Raw genomic sequence first — 17,160 nt, forward strand, 5'->3', positions numbered from 1 at the left:
ATAATAATGATCAATCTTAACAGATGGGCAAACTGATGAATTAAAAGATAAGTAATTTGCCCAGGAACTCAAATATATGGCAAAGGTGCCTAAGCATTAGGATCAAGGCTTGTCATTGAAACCATAGCTCAACTTTGAACCTATAATTCTCAATCAACTTTTTTTTCAAATCATTGTTTCTACTGCATACATAAACATTTTTTTTAATTTTCTCTTCAATTGTTCCCATCAATGTTCTGGTCTTTATTCTATTGTCTATAATTGTGTGTGTGTGTATGTATATGTGTGTGTGTGTGTGTGTGTGTGTGTTTTTGTGTGTGTGTGTATGGCAAAATATATATATTGCTATCTCTAAACCTTCAATTTTTACCAGGCAGAAGAAATGAGGTCCATACTATCTGTTTTTCATTAAAATGTCCATTCATAGAGCTGACAGTCAGCCTTTGATGCATTTCCAAGTGCCTACTATTTTGATTAAATACAATGTTTGTATAAATCACAGGTGTGTTTGTTTTTCAGGCTCTGATCCAGCTGCCACCATACATCTCTCAGTGTGATGAGGTTCTTCAGTTTTTTGAGACAAGGCCAGAGGACCTAAATCCTCCTAAAGAGTAAGTTATTGTAAATAAGTTATAGTTTTGTATGTATCTGTCTGTGTGTGTGTATGAGAGAGAGAGAGAGAGAGTAAACCGAGAGAGGGAATGACAACACACAGATTTTCATCCGTGAAAAATGAAATGTAAAAATGAATGTCAGACCTATCCATTGTATGTAGAAAATAGACATTTTCCAATAATATTTTATTAACAAAAATAAATACAGTAGTATTTTGGTATTCAACTGAATACCAAATTCATTGAAACTCATTGGATTTGGTACTCAATGCATTGTAACATGAAAATTTTGTCCTGGCATTCATTGTTTGTTACTCTATACACAAGCTAAAACTCAATGCTGTTGGCTGCATTGTGACTCACTACGTTATTCCTTATGGAAAAAAATGTTTGGTACTCATCATTTTCGATACTCATCACGCCTCCTGGAACTAATTAACGGTGAGTCCCAAGATACCAGTGTACAAGAGTTTAAAATATATTAGCTAAGACAAACCGGAAATCTATTTTTTAAAAAACCAAAACAGTTGTATTTCTGACATCTGTTCATTGCACACAAAATGTTCCCTATCATCTTCATAAAGATAACAGAGGGTGATAACTTTTTGTATATGATATCAACAAGTTGATATGAGGGGATTCTAGAAGGGATAGTGGAGTTTCAAATATTAAGCTTACTGAAGATGATGCGTGTTTGTTCATGCTGTCACCTGGAGCTGAACCCAAGTTGACTGCATCTATCTAATTGCTTTGGAGTCTGGTCTCATGTATTTATAAGCCAGGTTTTAGTACTATGGAAGGGGCTTGCTAAGTTTTAACTGAAACCTTTGATTAGCTCTTTGGGGAATTAAGTAGCAATTGTGATTTAGAATATGCCGGCTGATGTATTAGCAGAAAGAGTGCTATTTCTGGCAGAGAGAGAAATAATCTTGGAATTGTAGAACCACTGAGTGATTACTTACATTCCATTTTTTGAAAGCAAAAACAGGAAAGATGGGAGAGCTGTAGATCTGATAATCATATTCTTGTAAATGATAAGAGTAAAGAGGGGAGTTAGAATTGTTTTAAGACCCAAGTTGTTATATTTTATCTGATCTTTCCAAAGATGTAAACACTCTGTAGCAACCAAATCCAATAGATAACCTTTGTAGACAATAATCTGACCTTTCTCCAACTATAATACAAAGGAGGATAGAGTGTGATAGGCAGACAACGGAAAGGGAAGATTGTGAGGATCTTGGTGCTCTCTGAGGTTGTTTTCTTGCAGAGGTTTCATTACCAACTAGTGATAATGTTATCTTTGTAATGAAACCTCTGCAAGACAACAACCAAGCTCAGAGAGCACCAAAAACCTCACAATACAACCCTGAGCTACAAATATTCTCTTTGTATTTGAAGCTGTCGAGTTGGCTTGCTAGTATGTTCTCTGTCACTTTACAGCTGTCAAAATTCACTTAGTAGAGTGGCTGTGGAGCATATCTTAGGTCTGCATTTCAGTATTAAGTTTTTTTTTTTTAATAAAACAGTGCTACAATATTTTTGGTGAGTTTACCACTGCTGCTGACAAGATCGAAATCACTACTTCAGAGACATTTCTTCTTTTGTTTCTCAACAGGAAAGGATAAATTATTTCTCCCACCAGTTTTTGTATCCTATGCCTCAACCATCTCACACTTAGAAGTAAAATACCAGTTACTTGTTTCCTCACTTATTCTTTTAGCATCTCATTTAAACCTGCCATTCATGGTGCTTTATGCTGTTCCAATAACAATGAATTTTGGAATTGCTTACTTTTTCCATTAATGAAAATGGGCATATATCAGTGAGTTATAAAGTTATAAACTTCAGCAGTAGGAAAAGATATTACCATGTCTAATTGTATACAATTGTTTTATATAAAAAAAACCAAGAGCAATAAGCATTTTTTTGTTATTAATTTCTTGAGTAACTTATATTGACAAACAACAAACACATGTGTGTGTTTTCCTTGCAAAACAAGGAGATTTGCAATCCATTCTCTGCCTATCCTTGCCTGATGCAACATTTGCCTTGTGACTATCATCTGCCTGTGGCTTGTTAACCATTTTGAGCATAAATATAACCCATTCACCATCATCTGTATGGAATGCACAGTTATGCAAAGATGTTGTGCAAATTGATGTTGAGAAATACTTTACTGGATAGATTAGAAGAGTTGTTATTCTCTGTATCTGAGCACAGATCCTTCCAACACCCATGTCATTTACAAAGAATTGTTTTCAATCAGCTAGATTTTCTTTCTGCATCTGTCTTTGAAAACTTTATATTTCTGTCTTCTTTCATCCTTTTTCATATTGTTTGCTTAACCAACTTGTTTCTTCAGCCATTTGATTCAATTGGTGCAAAATCCCAGAACCTATTAACTACGCTGCTTTCTTTTGTCAACTGGGTTTTTCCCCTTTAGCTTCCTTTCCTTCTGTCAATTCATCAGCTAATGCATTGAAAGACACAAAGAGAAACACAGACTTGAGTAAATGCTTGTTGGATAGTATAGAGACACTTATATGGCTGCTTTTAGAATAGAACCATAATTTTTTGCCTTATCAAAGGAGAAGTGGAATAATAGAAAGAGATTGTTTCATAGGTGCTCAGGCTTTATGTTCTCTGAAATTCAGTTTTGCTGCTGTAGGAGAGAACCTTGAATGGGCTTTCCCTCTCTCCCTTCGTACCTCCCAATAGAACTGAGTTGAGCCACAATTGTTAATAAAATTGTTGAATTTTCTGTATCTACCTATACAGTGTGCTTGCTTCGTGACTTTCATTTCTTGATTTCTAGTATTTGTGGATCCACATCTTTTGTAGACTGAATCTTTGACCTTTGCTGAATTACTCTTCTACTCTGTTCTCCAATGCCATTTGGACTGTATCTATGATAACATTGGTTTTGGAGATATTGGAAACACCAATAACATGTATATGGATGACACTAACCTGAAGGCCTAAAAACGTAAAGAGTCTGCAGACTGCAATAATAAAAGTCAAGAAGCACAGTGAAAAAAATAGGGCTATGATTATTATAAAAAAGACCAAATTAATGATTGTTGGTAAAACCAGCCTGAGAACTGTCAATGGAGGCATTGAAGTAACAGATATTTTCTGCCTTTTGAATTAACTATCAACACTAAAGGAACAAGTAATCAAGTAGTACACCATAGACTAACACTTGGTAAAGCAGCCGTGAAGCCCTGGGAAAATATATTCAAATATTGTGTCTATATCTACAAAGATCAGAATCTTGTAAGCCATGACATTTTGGGGGATTCTCTGTAGAAGTGAAAATTGGACTTTGAGAAAGCAAGCTGAGAAGAGTACTGATACTTTGAAACTATGGTGTTGGAGAAGACTCTTGGGAATACCATGGTCAGCCAAGAAAACAAACAAACGAATCATTGAACAAGTCAACCTGGACTTTTCACTTGAAACACAAATAGCCAGGCTCAAATTATCCTTCTTTGGATCCATTATGCAAAGCCATAGCTCTCAGGAGAAGCTCTAATGCTGGGAAAGATAGAAGGAAAGAAGATGATGATCAGCAGCTAGGTAGATAGACCTAACTATGGTGACAATATGTACACCATTGGAAAACCTGAAAGACAGGTTAAAGGCAGATCATCATGGAGAAAATCTATCTGCATGATTAGTAGGAGTTGATAACAACTTGAGAGTACATAATTAGTCATGTCCAGTCTATTGCACTGCTATTGAAGTACCTTTAAATGGAAATACAACCTCAAAATATTGTATTAGAGTATCTGTAATAGTTTCTTTTGTAATTAGCTTCCCATACATAATTGCCATGTTGAATTGATCAAGGTGTTGCCTTGGAAACTTTTTCACCTGGCTCCTGCTTCTTTCTTGAATGATTTTGGATGGTTTGATGGGCTACAATGTGATTTCCTTCCCTGTTCTAATTCAACACTTCTATGTAAGAGGCATGTAAGGAATTACATGCAGTCCTTGCATATTGACTACTTCTTCAACAACCATTCAAAATTGTGACAGTGCTGAACAAGTGGTACTTATTACCGGTCCTCAAAATTCCTGTAGCATCCCGGAGGTCATGTGATTTCAATTCAGGTGCCTGGCAACCTGCTCACATTTAGGATCAAGTGATCACTATTGGCAATTTTCCCTGCCAGTTTCCCACAAGCAAAATCAATGGGAAAAGTCACAAGTTGTTTTGGTAAGTTCTCCCAGCCTTGTCATCCTCTCCATTTCTTGGTCTTCCTGGGCTTGTGCACAGACCGCATGAGGCCTCCTAAGCTATCTGCAAGCTCATGCATGGTCTGTAAAGGCCCTTCCCAACCTCCCCCCCAAAGCACTTCCCGCCTTGTGGCACCCCTGGACTCTTAATTGGGGCTTCTGCTTCTCATTTAATGACCCATGCAGTTTAGAGTTATGACAGCAACCGGAACTGCTAAGATTGTTGTTACTTTACTAAGCAATGAGATCATTTCTCAATTGTCATAATTTGAAGGCTGCCTGTGCATTGTAGCTTCCTAGGCACCAATGTGATCATCCACTCTTTAGAAAGCAGTAGAACTGTAAGATGTGTTTATAAAAGTATCACAGCATTTCAGAAAGACCTGATATGTCTTATTCCAGAATGCCAAGCATGGAATAATACATTTAAATTGCAGGAAAGTAGACTCTAATTGAATCTTGGAGTGGGTGGTGTCCTAACAAAGCAGCTGGATAGTGGAACCAATTGCCCTGGGAGATGGCAGCCTCCCCTTCATAGCTGAGTTCAACCAGAGGCTAGACAGACACATTTTTGGATCCCTGCACTGAGCAGAAGAGGTGGACTTAACAACCCCTTCTGTCTCTGTGGTTCTTTGCAGTCTGTCTTTCCTTTGTTTAAGAGGCTTTTCCTCTCATGTTAAGAAACAGAGGTTGCATCAGACAGGACACAAAGAGGTTGCTGAGTCAAAGGATTCATTCAGCTACTAAGAGTCCTCAGCTGAAAGCCTGGAGCTTTCATTGGGCAAGTGCTAAGTGGTGATTAAAACAATCTGCTCTGCTCAACCAGAGAGAAGTAACAGACAGAACAGATTAGTTTCCTTGCTGACTCCTTGCTCATTCCAGGAACATGTCTTGCAGGCATCCATTTATCATAATAATCTATGCCTAGCAACATTAGAAAGGGCAGAGCCATTCCTCTTAAAAGGAATGCTATAAATACGGTGCACTTTGATTTGTACTGTAGAGCAGGGGGAGGAAGATGGAGATGGGGATTTTTTAATCTGCAACTTCATCTTTTTTGAGTGGGAAACAGAACTGTGATGGTAAATGCCTTAGAGACATTTCTTTGTGGCTCCTTATCTTCAGATCTGCAGGATTACTGACTGGGAGGAATATAATGTTTATATTTTATTTACCCAGCAGCAGGAGTCTTTGGTATTGGAGTTCAGAATGTTAACCTTAGTGTTTAAACTCATAAAAATATGCAAAGGCTTTCTTTCCTATTTATTACTTAAGAATCAACCATTTGCAGTACTTGGCTCAAAGGTCCCAACAAATGATGGGATTTCAGGAAACAGATCTGAAGCATGACCACGCTATCTAACTTGGGACAATGAACAGATGCCCTCAGGGCCATATTACAAATAACTTCACCTATTATTCAAGGCTTTTAAGGTAGCACTTTGAATTGTACCTGGAAAGAGACTGAAAGCGAGTGCAGTTTGTGCAACAACTGGCTACCTTGGGCAAAATGTGGGACATCTAGAAATACAGAGGCCACTGAATTCTAGAGTAGTAACTTCCAGGTAGTCTTCAAGGCAATTACATGTAGAGCACATTGCAAGAGTCTGGTTAGGGAGTAACTAAGACATGAGTGACTCTGAGCAAAGCTCCTCAGTCTAGCAATATACACATTTGATCCATGAGATGAATTTATATGAAAGTTCTTCTAGCCATAAGTGCTACTAGATTCTCAAATGGGAACCACAGGTAAAGACTGTCCTTATATCACCAGCTGTCTAGGGAAGTGCCACCCCATCAAGAGTCAAAGGTGACAACTCAATGCACTCTTGAGGGGGAGCAAAAGCTCATTCTGGTTTGCTAAGATTGAGTAACAACCAGCTCCTCCTCATTCAGGCACATACTGTGTACACACTCTGCATTAAATGATCTGGAGTATAGATGTATAGCTAAGTATCATATGTCTATTGATGATACCACATTCCATGCTGCAGCTTCATTTAGATACTAAATAGGAGAGATGAGAAGATTGAGGTACCTAACATAATATAAGCCTAGGCCCAACATCAACTGAAGCTGGCCACCAAGGAAGGAGGAGAACCACTGTAAAACACTTTCTCCTACTTCCAATTGCCAGAGCTGGTCCTGAAGGATACCATATTAAATGCCACCAAGAAATCCAGGATGGCCAAGATGGGCACACCAAGCCCTCCAGAAGTTATTCATAAATTGCAACTAATGCCATTTAAGTTCTATAACTCAGCATGAACTCTGAAAAGGATCTAGATAATCCATTTCATAAAGGATCCGAGTTGGGCACCTACCACTCTCTCTACAAACCTCCCTAAAAAAGGGAAGATCAGAGATTGGACAAAGGGTGGCCTGTTGAGAAGGCCATATACCATCACCTACATTATTACCTGCAAAAAAGCATTAATTTCTGCTTGAGCCCAACCACGTGCAATTTCTTGGGAGGTTTTAACCAACCAGGAGCAGCATGGTCCAGAATACAGGTGGCAAAACAAACAGCAACAAGGACCTTGTGTGCTATTTCAGGATTGGCCAGTTCAAACGTTCTTTAGATAACCAAGCCAAGACATGCCTTGTTCACTTCCATAGGGTCTGCCCAGCCAGAATCCAACTCAAATTGAAATCAAGTAATTTTGTCTGATGTATCCTAGTTGGAAGTTGGGGTTGTCATTCAGTGGGTGCCAATATGTGGGAAATTAACTTTGGAGCATCTTAAAATTACTTAGCCCCAGAGGAAAGAAGCCAGATATAATTTCATCCATATCAATCACACACTGTTCTGAAAATGTCAGTGAGCAGCGGGATGTAGTTGGCGGGTGCTTCCAAATGGAACGTGTCCTGCTCTATTAACCAGAAGGCATTCTGTGCTGTGCCATTTTTTAAAATATACTTTTAATTACAGGAAAGAAAGTGGAAAAAGTGCTGAGCAAGTACAGGGAAGTTTTGAATGAGGGATCCTTTCCACTGCCCATGAAATTCCATGCATATGTCAAGGCAAAAGCCCAAGTAAGATGCATTGCCTGGAAGCTCTTTATGCTATGAAGTGAGCTGATACCTGTATGAGCACTTCCTCTCTTCCCCTGGGAAGTCAGTCACAGAAGTACAAAGAAAGGAACCATCTTGCACTCTATATAAAAGTCATTTTATCTAAACAGTTTACAAGTCAAAGAGAGAAGAGATGAGAAAAAAACACTATTTGAATTGGTTGTTATTTAACTCAATCTTTTCTAAATGGGATTAAAAAGACACATGCAGCTTTATTCTAGTTCTGCCTGACCCAGAAACATTTCACACTTATCTGTCGGAAAGAGCTAGGCATCCTCTAAACGAGGATCTTGACAAAAATGAAGAGCGCTGCCATACAGCACTCAAAGTCTTGTTAACTGTGTTTTTATATTAGTTTCTATTTTGGTACATGTTGGAAGCTCAAGGCACAGTTCACCGGGCCATGGTTTTATTTAAATTCAACATGTGAGGACATAACCTGTAAATCAGATGTAGCAATATCTTCATGGATTGGATAATCCCCTTCACCCAGGACCCTCCAAATTTGGGTACTCACCACTGTTTCTACATCCCTCCCCCCACTACAAAAACCCAGTGAAGTCTGATGCAGGTCCTGAAGCAAAGGAATCTTTCAAACCCTTTTACTTGCCATTCCGCTTCTCAAATTTCTTCACTTATATCTTTGAGCCATGTCGGAGTGGATTTTCTACCTGTTTTCTCTGCAGAAGGAGGCATTTTAAATCATGTAAACTGTGCCTTTATATTAACTTCTCTTTTGCTGTTCAGTAAGAATCCAAGGGCCTAGTATAGAATAGAATAGAATAGAATAGAACAACAACAGAGTTGGAAGGGACCTTAGAGGTCTTGTAGTCCAACCCCCTGCTCAGGCAGGAAACCCTATACCATTTCAGACAAATGATTGTCCAATCTCTTCTTAAAAACGTCCAGTGTTGGAAAATGCACCACTTCTGGAGGCAAGTAGTCTCTAGGCAGACAATTTTATTTACTCCTTGTTACTTGTATTTGGATGCCACCTCATCAGAGGGGATAGATAGTTCTCACCAGGCTTCGATATATCCCTTGAAACCAGTCATCCTTACTTCCGAGGTTCAGTACTGTATTGCTGAAAATAACCAATTAGCTCTCTCTAGCTGACCAATAAGAGTTGGGACATTGGTGAAGAAAAGTGAAGCCAATAGGAAAAGGGCTAAAGAAGGTAGAATGGGATCCAACTCTATTCTGTTTTAGATGAACGGTCAGAAGAACACTTGGCTTAGTCCTCAAAACCAGCTATACAAGAAGGCCAGGGGCAGAATTGATCCAGAAGTAGTGCAAAGAGTGTGAAGGAGGGAGGTTGCAACATTCATGTATTTAAATTTGGATTACTTATTTAGAGCATGACCCTGGAAGGAAAAGCCATCTCAAGGCTAGATTTACCCATAGGTTTATGAATGTCGTATATCAAGAACAAAATAAACCATCCACATTATCTTCGTTTTCATTGCCTTGCTCCTTTGTCTTCTGGTAAATCTTGTACTCCTTATTTCTTGGGAAAGACCATAAAGGAGAAATCTGTCCAGGAAGACCTTGTGACTTTGGGATTTGCTCAAATGCACAAGGAAGTCTTACCAATTTTTTCAGCAGTCATTCTGTGGCTGTGAAAACCAGTTGGTTGGAGTATCAGTGCTTCATTCTCTATGCCTCTCTGTTTACAATAAAAATGTTCCGCAAGACGAAATGGGCAAACATTTTTCTTCAGGTTCTAGGGACAGACCATACACTCACATTACAAATCTGAAAGGACCTGATCTCCTCCTCCTCATTTAGTCTTCCTTACCTCCAGCAATATCCTGAATCTGCCGAACATGCTTCCTCCTTGCTTATCTGTAGTTGTCTTCTGAAAACTTCAGGATTCTTCAGATCTGCGGCTATACCTCAATAGAACATGAGGGCTACAAATGGATCTAGATTTGAGGACAGTTTTTCCTATCAGTGAGGATAAGTTGGAGAGACAAGCTTAGTTACAGACAGGACTGATAAATGCAGCAACCAATGCACTTCTTTAGTTGTTTGGTGGCTCAGAGCACCTCCAGAAAATCAGATGAATGTGGAGGAAATATTCTTAAAAAGAGAATCAGATGAGTTGTCTGTTCTACTCCTGCATTTCATATTTTTTCTGATTCTTAACATTGTATCAGAAAACAAAGTGGCTTAATAAGAGAAGCTTTGCCTGATGTAACTCTTGTAGGTTGCATGTTCCAAGTTCAGGACCGATGCTGATCCCATCTTTGCCACAAAAGAATCACTTCTCTCCCCTTGAGAAATGTTCTCTAAACATTCTGAGGTTCTTAGAAGCCCAACACTGATACCAGGATTTTCAATATGAGTTTGATAGTTTCCTGTTACACTAGCCAAGCTTGGCCAGAATAATGAAGCAACAGAGCAACTGTTTTTGTTTTGAGCTTCACTTTGTTATGACCAAATTCATTCATTCATTCATTCTCTCTCTCTCTCTCTCTCTCCCTCTCTCTCTCCCTCCCTCCCTCCCTCCCTCTCTCTCTCTCTGTGCATGTTTGTAGCCTACTGAGATGTTGGTTTTGTTTCAAGGTTTTCCCAATTTTGGCTAAACCTTCCTATTGTTGTTATTTTCTTATGAAAACTAAACAGAAGAAAGCATTAACTAATATACTACATCCCTTTTCAGACAAAAGTGAAACAAAGCACAAAAGCAATCTTTAGATCAGTGGTTCTCAACCTGTGGGTCGGGACTCCTTTGGGGGGGGTGTCGAATGACCATTTCACAGGGGTCGCCTAAGTCCATCGGAAAACATATTTTCGATGGTCTTAGGAACTGAGACACCAATTTTATGGTTGGGGGTCACCACAACATGAGGAACTGAATTAAAGGGTCACGGCACTGGAAAGGTTGAGAACCACTGCTTTAGATAGTTCTTAAAACACCCAAATCCCTGTAGTGCATGGGGGGGGGGGGTTCTTCTGATTTTAGCCTTTCTCCATTATCTTTCAGCGCTCATATAACACATGGCTTTCTTTAGTTGCTGAGGGCACTGGATGGAGAGAGGAAGCTGCTCTGTGAAGTTTGCTAATGTTTCATCCGTTGCCTTGTATCTTGTTGAAAGTCTGAGAAACAAAAACAAGTAAACAAACAACCTGCCTCCCTTTACCTACTTGTAAATGTAGTGGAGAAAGACATATTACATTTGGTATGTTTAATAAGCTAGATCAAAAGGCAACAGATATATTAAACCAAAAGCTCTTATGCAGGAGTCCCCAAACCCTGGTCTTCAGCCCATTGGGAACCAGACTGCACAGGGTTGGGCAAGTGTTCAAACTTCCATTTGTGCTTATGTGGGATTACGTTGTGCACACAAAACCATCCCCTCTCTCTGCTGCCACTGCCCACGGCTGCCACTGCCACTCCACAAAGCTGGAAGGGTTGGGGACCACTGCTGTCCTGGAGAATCTTTTTGGTGTAATGGTTAAGGCATCAGACTAGATGTAGGAGACTATGAGTTCTAGTCCTGCCTTAGGCACAAAACTAGCTAGGGAATCTTGGGTCAGTCCTTCTTTCTCAGCCTTAGGGAGTAGGAAATAGTAAAGTACTTCCAAAAACTTTGCCAAAAAAAAACTCTTCGGAGACATGTCCAGGCAATCGTCCAGAGTCAAAACTGACGCAAAGGAACAAACATAATCAATAACGCTCTTATGATGATCCTTGTTTCTATATTTGGGATCTAGACCATGTTAACCTGAGTTGAAACAAAACTGGGTTTAGGATGTTTTTTTTTTTAATGTTAAGATGTTTCCCCCTCTTTTTCACTAGTTTTGTGTGTTGTGTTTTCCTCACCGCTAGGCTCTGTCAGATGAATCATTTTGGTCCAATACAAAAGCAAAGAGGGTCTTTAAGGTCCAATGGCCAAATTGTGTATTTCCACCATAAAGCACAACAAAATAAACATTTTGTTAAAAGCAAATTGGCTACACTCAGAAAAACACATTCCTTCCTAATCCATCATCCCTAATATGTCTCCCTCACCCCCCCCCCCCCCCAATAAGCTGAAAACTCTAAAGGCCACACAGTAGTCAATAAAGCACCAGTAAATATCCTTTTTTATTTGTTTTCTTAACCTCACCATTGTCCATCTTACATTGGCTTGAGCCCAACACCCTTGTATTACATCCCTGCGACCAATCCGCTCGCACAGAGAGGGCCTCCTCCAGGTGCCGTCCACTAGACAGTGTCAGGGGGCGGCGCCTAGGAGTAGAGCCTTCTCTGTGGCGGGCCCAGCCCTGTGGAATGACCTCCCTCCGGATATTAGGAATACCTCTGACCTCCGCTCCTTTCGTATTAAGCTTAAGACCCACCTATTCCAAGCAGCTGGCCTGGCTTAACTTTGATTTAACCATATCGCTCCAGACGGGTTTTTATTGGGTATTTTAATTATATTTAATTATCTAGGGGTTTTTAAATACTGTATTTTAATTGTTTTATTTGTCAGCCGACCTCCTCCTTGTGTATGTCTCGGTATATGTCTCTGTTATATGTTTGTTTTGTCCACATATTTATTTCATATGTTTCGTTGTACGCCGCCCCGAGTCCTTCGGGAGAGGGTGCGGCTAAGAAATAAATATTTATTATTATTATTATTATTATTATTATTTGGCACTTTTCTGCCTAGTGATGGCTATACTCTTCTTTCTAAGATCTTACAGCAGAACTTTGCTTGGGTAAGAAATTAGTGCAATAGCTCAGTAATTTGCATAATTCTCTTGCTTGTCTCTTTTATATTCAATATAAGCATCCGTTTTTTTCCAGTCTCCATGCCGCACAGTCTTGTTCCTTGTTTGTTGACAGACAGCTGTTAACATCTTAACTGGCTCATCTCCTGCAATTTTAAGCATAGGTATGCAGATATAATTATGCAAAGTCAGCATACAGCATCTATTTTCAACATCCGGAGGAAGCGGTTGCCGGAATTTAAAAAAAACATTCCTGGCAGCTATAAAGTAAAATATACTATGTGAAAAGTATTGGTATAAATGCATTCTGTAGAGTTGGATGTTATTTTAGAACATTTGTTTGAAAAAGTTTATGTTTAGATTAGAAAGCAAAGCCTTAGATTAAACACACTTTTATTGGTCCAGCTATAAATAATCAACTCTATACATTCCATTTGGGCAACTGTTCAGGAGATGAATATTGTTTAAGATGTTAATCCTGATGGACCAATAGAACCTTAGGGAATCTTTTATGGGAACAGGAAACCTGTGTTCTCCATAGTGAGGGGAGGAGTATCCAGGATGGGTTGACCTTGTCCTCTCTTGCTTGGACTGAGTCAGATAAGCTCTTTTAGCCATGCCTTGGGCACCAGGATCCACCCAGTTATCGACTCAGTCCATCAACAGATGGCTGTGTTCATCCTGAGATCCTGAAGAAATTTAAAGGAAAAAATTTAAATTGCTGCAAAAGCGATCGAAATTGCCTCCATGCTGCCTGAATAATCACAAGAGGCTGAGGAAACACCCAGTGGGGGTAGAAAGCTCGTGCAGCAACCGCTAACGCGACGCACAGCCCAGGTCACAGAGCGAGACCCAGGCCACTAAGTGAGGACTCTCACCAAAGACAGGCAAGCGAGCTCCGCAAAGGCCTCTGCAGCAAGGGTGATGCCCGAGGAGGCTCTAAGGGTGCCTTAGAGAGCTCTAAGGGTGCCTAAGACCCTAAAACCCCTCAGGGGTTGAACGACGAATCGCAGCATTTTAAAATGCCCCGGAGCACTCGTGCTGGCAGCGATCACCAGAGAACAAGGTGAGAGCCGGAGAGGCTCAGAAAGAGCTGCGGGAGGCAGAAGGAGGCGAAAGAGAGCCCCCAGAGGCAGTGGAAGCTGCGCAGCAGCCTGCAAAGGCACAAGCCACTTCCACATGCTCCCAGGAAGAGGAGCTTTTTGAAATCAGAGCTGGGAGCCATTTTGAAACCACGTGGTCCAAGATGGCGGTCCCCAGCAGCTCAAAGGAGGCTGGCAGGAGCCAAGCACTCAGACCTGCAGCCAGCAACCACTGGAGGTACTAAGGAGCCCGTAAAAAGGTTAGAAACCATCTCGGAGGCATCAGCCAAGGGCTGAGGAGGCAAGGCAAAGGCCAAAAGGAAGCATATCTCCACCAAGGGGGCTAAAGAGGTAGGCTATGGATCCAAACCCCCCAAGTCTATCTCCAAGTATGAAAGGCAGAGGCACCAAGCCTTGGAGCGCATCTGCCACAAGGCCAGCAGCAGGAAGATCCCCCCGCCCCCGGCCCGGAACCTGAGGGAAGATTACCAGGTTTCTCTTCACCTGGCAGGGCTGCAGAAGGGGACCCCTCCCTCCAGGTGAGGATTCCCTTTGACACCTCAGGATTTATCATCCTGTGTTCCGGCAACCTTGCTATCACAATTTATGCAAGCCATGTTCAATTCTTTTCTGAGTGCCTGACTAGCCGGAGAAGCCCAGACAAGGCAACGAGGCTCAGATCGCTGCTGAGGCTTTCCCTTTAAAGAAGGTCTTCCCTTTAAGGAAAAACTTTCCCTTTAAGGAAGAGAAAGGAAAGCAGCTGGAGGAGGGGGTGGCAAGGCTCTCAGCGAGCTGCTGTTAACAGCAGGAGGCCAAAGGAGAGAGCGTGGCAGCTCTTAGTAGCACAAGCCGCTTTTTCAAAACTCTGACTGGCAGGGCTGTTGTATTTGCCACGCAGCGCCATTTGAAAAGAAGTGGGAGGAGAGTCCCCATGTGGCCCAAGATGGTGGCCTCCTGCAGCTCGGAGGACACAGGCAGAAATCAAGTCCTCGCTTCTAAAGCCATCAAGATTGACTCAGCCTTCCATCCTTTAACAGGAAGGAAGGCGCCATTACCAATCACTCCAAACAGTAGGCACAAGCAGCGCCCTCTAGTGGCTCCTCTACAAACTGCAATCCAGTATTTCAGGCCAACACTTGCAACGCCTAGTGGCTGACAAGTGATGTGCACCTGCATCTATAAAGCATTGCATCACACCCTAGTGGTCAACTCGTGAACTGTGCCTGCATCTCCAAAGCCCTGCAATGCACTCTAGTGGCTGACCAGTGAACTGCATCTGGTCTACTAAGTTTTGCAATGCACTCTAGTGGCTGACACGTGAACTGCGCCTGCATCTCCAAAGCCCTGCAACACATTCTAGTGGCTGACCAGTGAACTGCATCTGCGTCTATAAAGTTTTGCAATGCACTCTAATGGCTGACATGTGAACTGCGCCTGCATCTACAAAGTTGTGCCATGCACCCCAGTGGCCAACAAGTGAATTGAACTCAAATAATTCATAATACATTCAATAAATTTTCTGAGCTAATCCTAGCCATAGAATCATAGCACCCTTCTAGTCAAGGCAAAAGGGTTAGAGAGGCCGGTCCCCATGCCTGAACCCACCACAAACTCAGAATTGGATGTCCAACTATGAGAAAACGCAGAAGCACCTCAGATAGCCTATGACCTTAGACAGCATTCGCTGAGGGCAGCACATATAGCAGGGGTGGACCACACCAGAGCCGACTGGCTCAGCTGGACCAAGGTGGACAATTCGGAGTGGAAGCTGCAGCCAGCAATTTTCGAGGAGCTGGCAGAGTGCTTCGGATGCCCGGAGGTCGACCTATTCGCCGCCTCTTTCAACGCCCAGCTCCCAAGGTTTTACTCCAGGTACTGGACATGGGGGGGGGCAGAGGGGATAGACGCTCTCCATGGCCCTTGGCCCCGGGGGCTCCTCTATGCCTATCCATCCTTACCCCTGATCCCCAGGGTCATACAAAAAATCTTGCGGGAGGTGGCGGAGGTGGTATTGATTGTCCCACCCTGGCCTCGGAGGCCTTGGTTTGCCGATCTCCAATCCGTCTCGGTGGACAGGCCCTGGAGGATCCCCCAGGAGAGGATCTCTCTCAGTCAGGGGTCTCTGGAACACCCGGACCCTCAGTGGCTCCAGTTGACCGCTTGGCGCTTGTGCGGAGCATCCTGAGAGAAGATCACTTCTCCCCCAGGGTTATACAGACTATCCAGACAGCTCGCAGACCCTCCACGGAGCGCATTTACGGCACTACATGGCGGGCATTTTCAACATGGTGCATCTCTAGGGGCCACGATCCGGTCTGGGCCACTGTTGCACAAGTTCTGGACTTCCTTCAGGCGGGGCTGGACAGAGGGTTGGCTCCCAACATGATTAGGAGAAAGGTCTCGGCCATTTCATCAGTACTCCTGTGCGGTAGATCTCAGACCACTGACTCACCATCCGATGGTCAGGCGGTTCCTCAAGGGAGCCTCCAATCTTAAACTGCCCAGGGTGCACAGGTACCCTTCCTGGGACTTACACAAGGTGTTGGACTCTCTGACAGGCCCTCCTGTTCAAACCATTACGTATTGTCTCTCTGAAGTTCCTGACACTTAAGATGGCCTTTTTGGTGGCCATCACCTCCGCCAGGAGGATATCCGAACTGCAGGTTCTGTCTACCAGGGAAGATCTCTGCGTGTTCCACCAGGACAGGGTAGTGCTAAGGTTGGAGCCCTCCTTCATACCCAAGGTGTGTTCTTGCTCCATCGCTCGCAGGAGCTGATATTGCCCAATTTCTGCCCGGACCCTTCTCACCCATTAGAGAGGAAGTGTCACACCTTGGACGTGAGGAGGGCTCTGAGGATTTACCTCAGAAGAACCAGGCCAAACAGGAAGTCAGAAGCCCTATTTGTTTCCTTCCAGCTGGGGTCCCTGGGGGACAAGGTGACTTCCACCACAGTAGGCAGGTGGTTAAGAACCTGTATTGCTTCTGCCTATCAGCCACAGGGTCTGCAAACACTGAGCTCTATCACAGTGCATTCTACATGAAGCCCGGCCACTTTGGCGGCCTGGGCCATGCAGGCCTCACTATCTAAGATCTGTAGGGCAGCCATGGGGTCTTCCCCCTCACCATTCATGAGGAATTGCAAGTTGGACTCCTTTGCTTCTGCGGGAGCCTCATTCGGACGTAGGGTGTTGCAGACTATTCACAAGGCGGGGGAGAGATCTCACCAGGCATAAATTTGGCAATATACTCAAATGTGTAACCCTCCCTAGGGACGTGTAGGCTTTGGTACGTCCCATCCTGGATACCTTCCCCTCACTATGGAGAAAGGGTATTGGTACTTACCTGATACGCCTCTTCTCATAGTAGGGGAAGAGTATCCAGCCCCTCCCTGATATGAGTATGTTGAGAAATTGTTATGTTGTT

At 42.5% G+C, this 17,160-nt stretch overlaps 1 protein-coding gene across 13 annotated transcripts in view; it reads left to right on the forward strand.

The window, feature by feature from the left end:
• The window catches only part of SH3PXD2B (SH3 and PX domains 2B), a 134,737-nt gene that overhangs the window by 87,381 nt on the left and 30,196 nt on the right, over nucleotides 1-17,160 (forward strand). For all 13 annotated transcript variants that reach the window (XM_081944515.1, XM_081944521.1, XM_081944518.1 and 10 more), the window contains one exon: nucleotides 520-611. In XM_081944515.1, coding sequence (XP_081800641.1) covers nucleotides 520-611 — 92 coding nt within the window. The remainder of the gene's footprint in view (nucleotides 1-519; nucleotides 612-17,160) is intronic.

The sequence above is a fragment of the Natrix helvetica genome, assembly GCF_964273705.1.
Source record: "Natrix helvetica genome assembly, chromosome: 1".
Classification (NCBI taxonomy): domain Eukaryota; kingdom Metazoa; phylum Chordata; class Lepidosauria; order Squamata; family Natricidae; genus Natrix; species Natrix helvetica.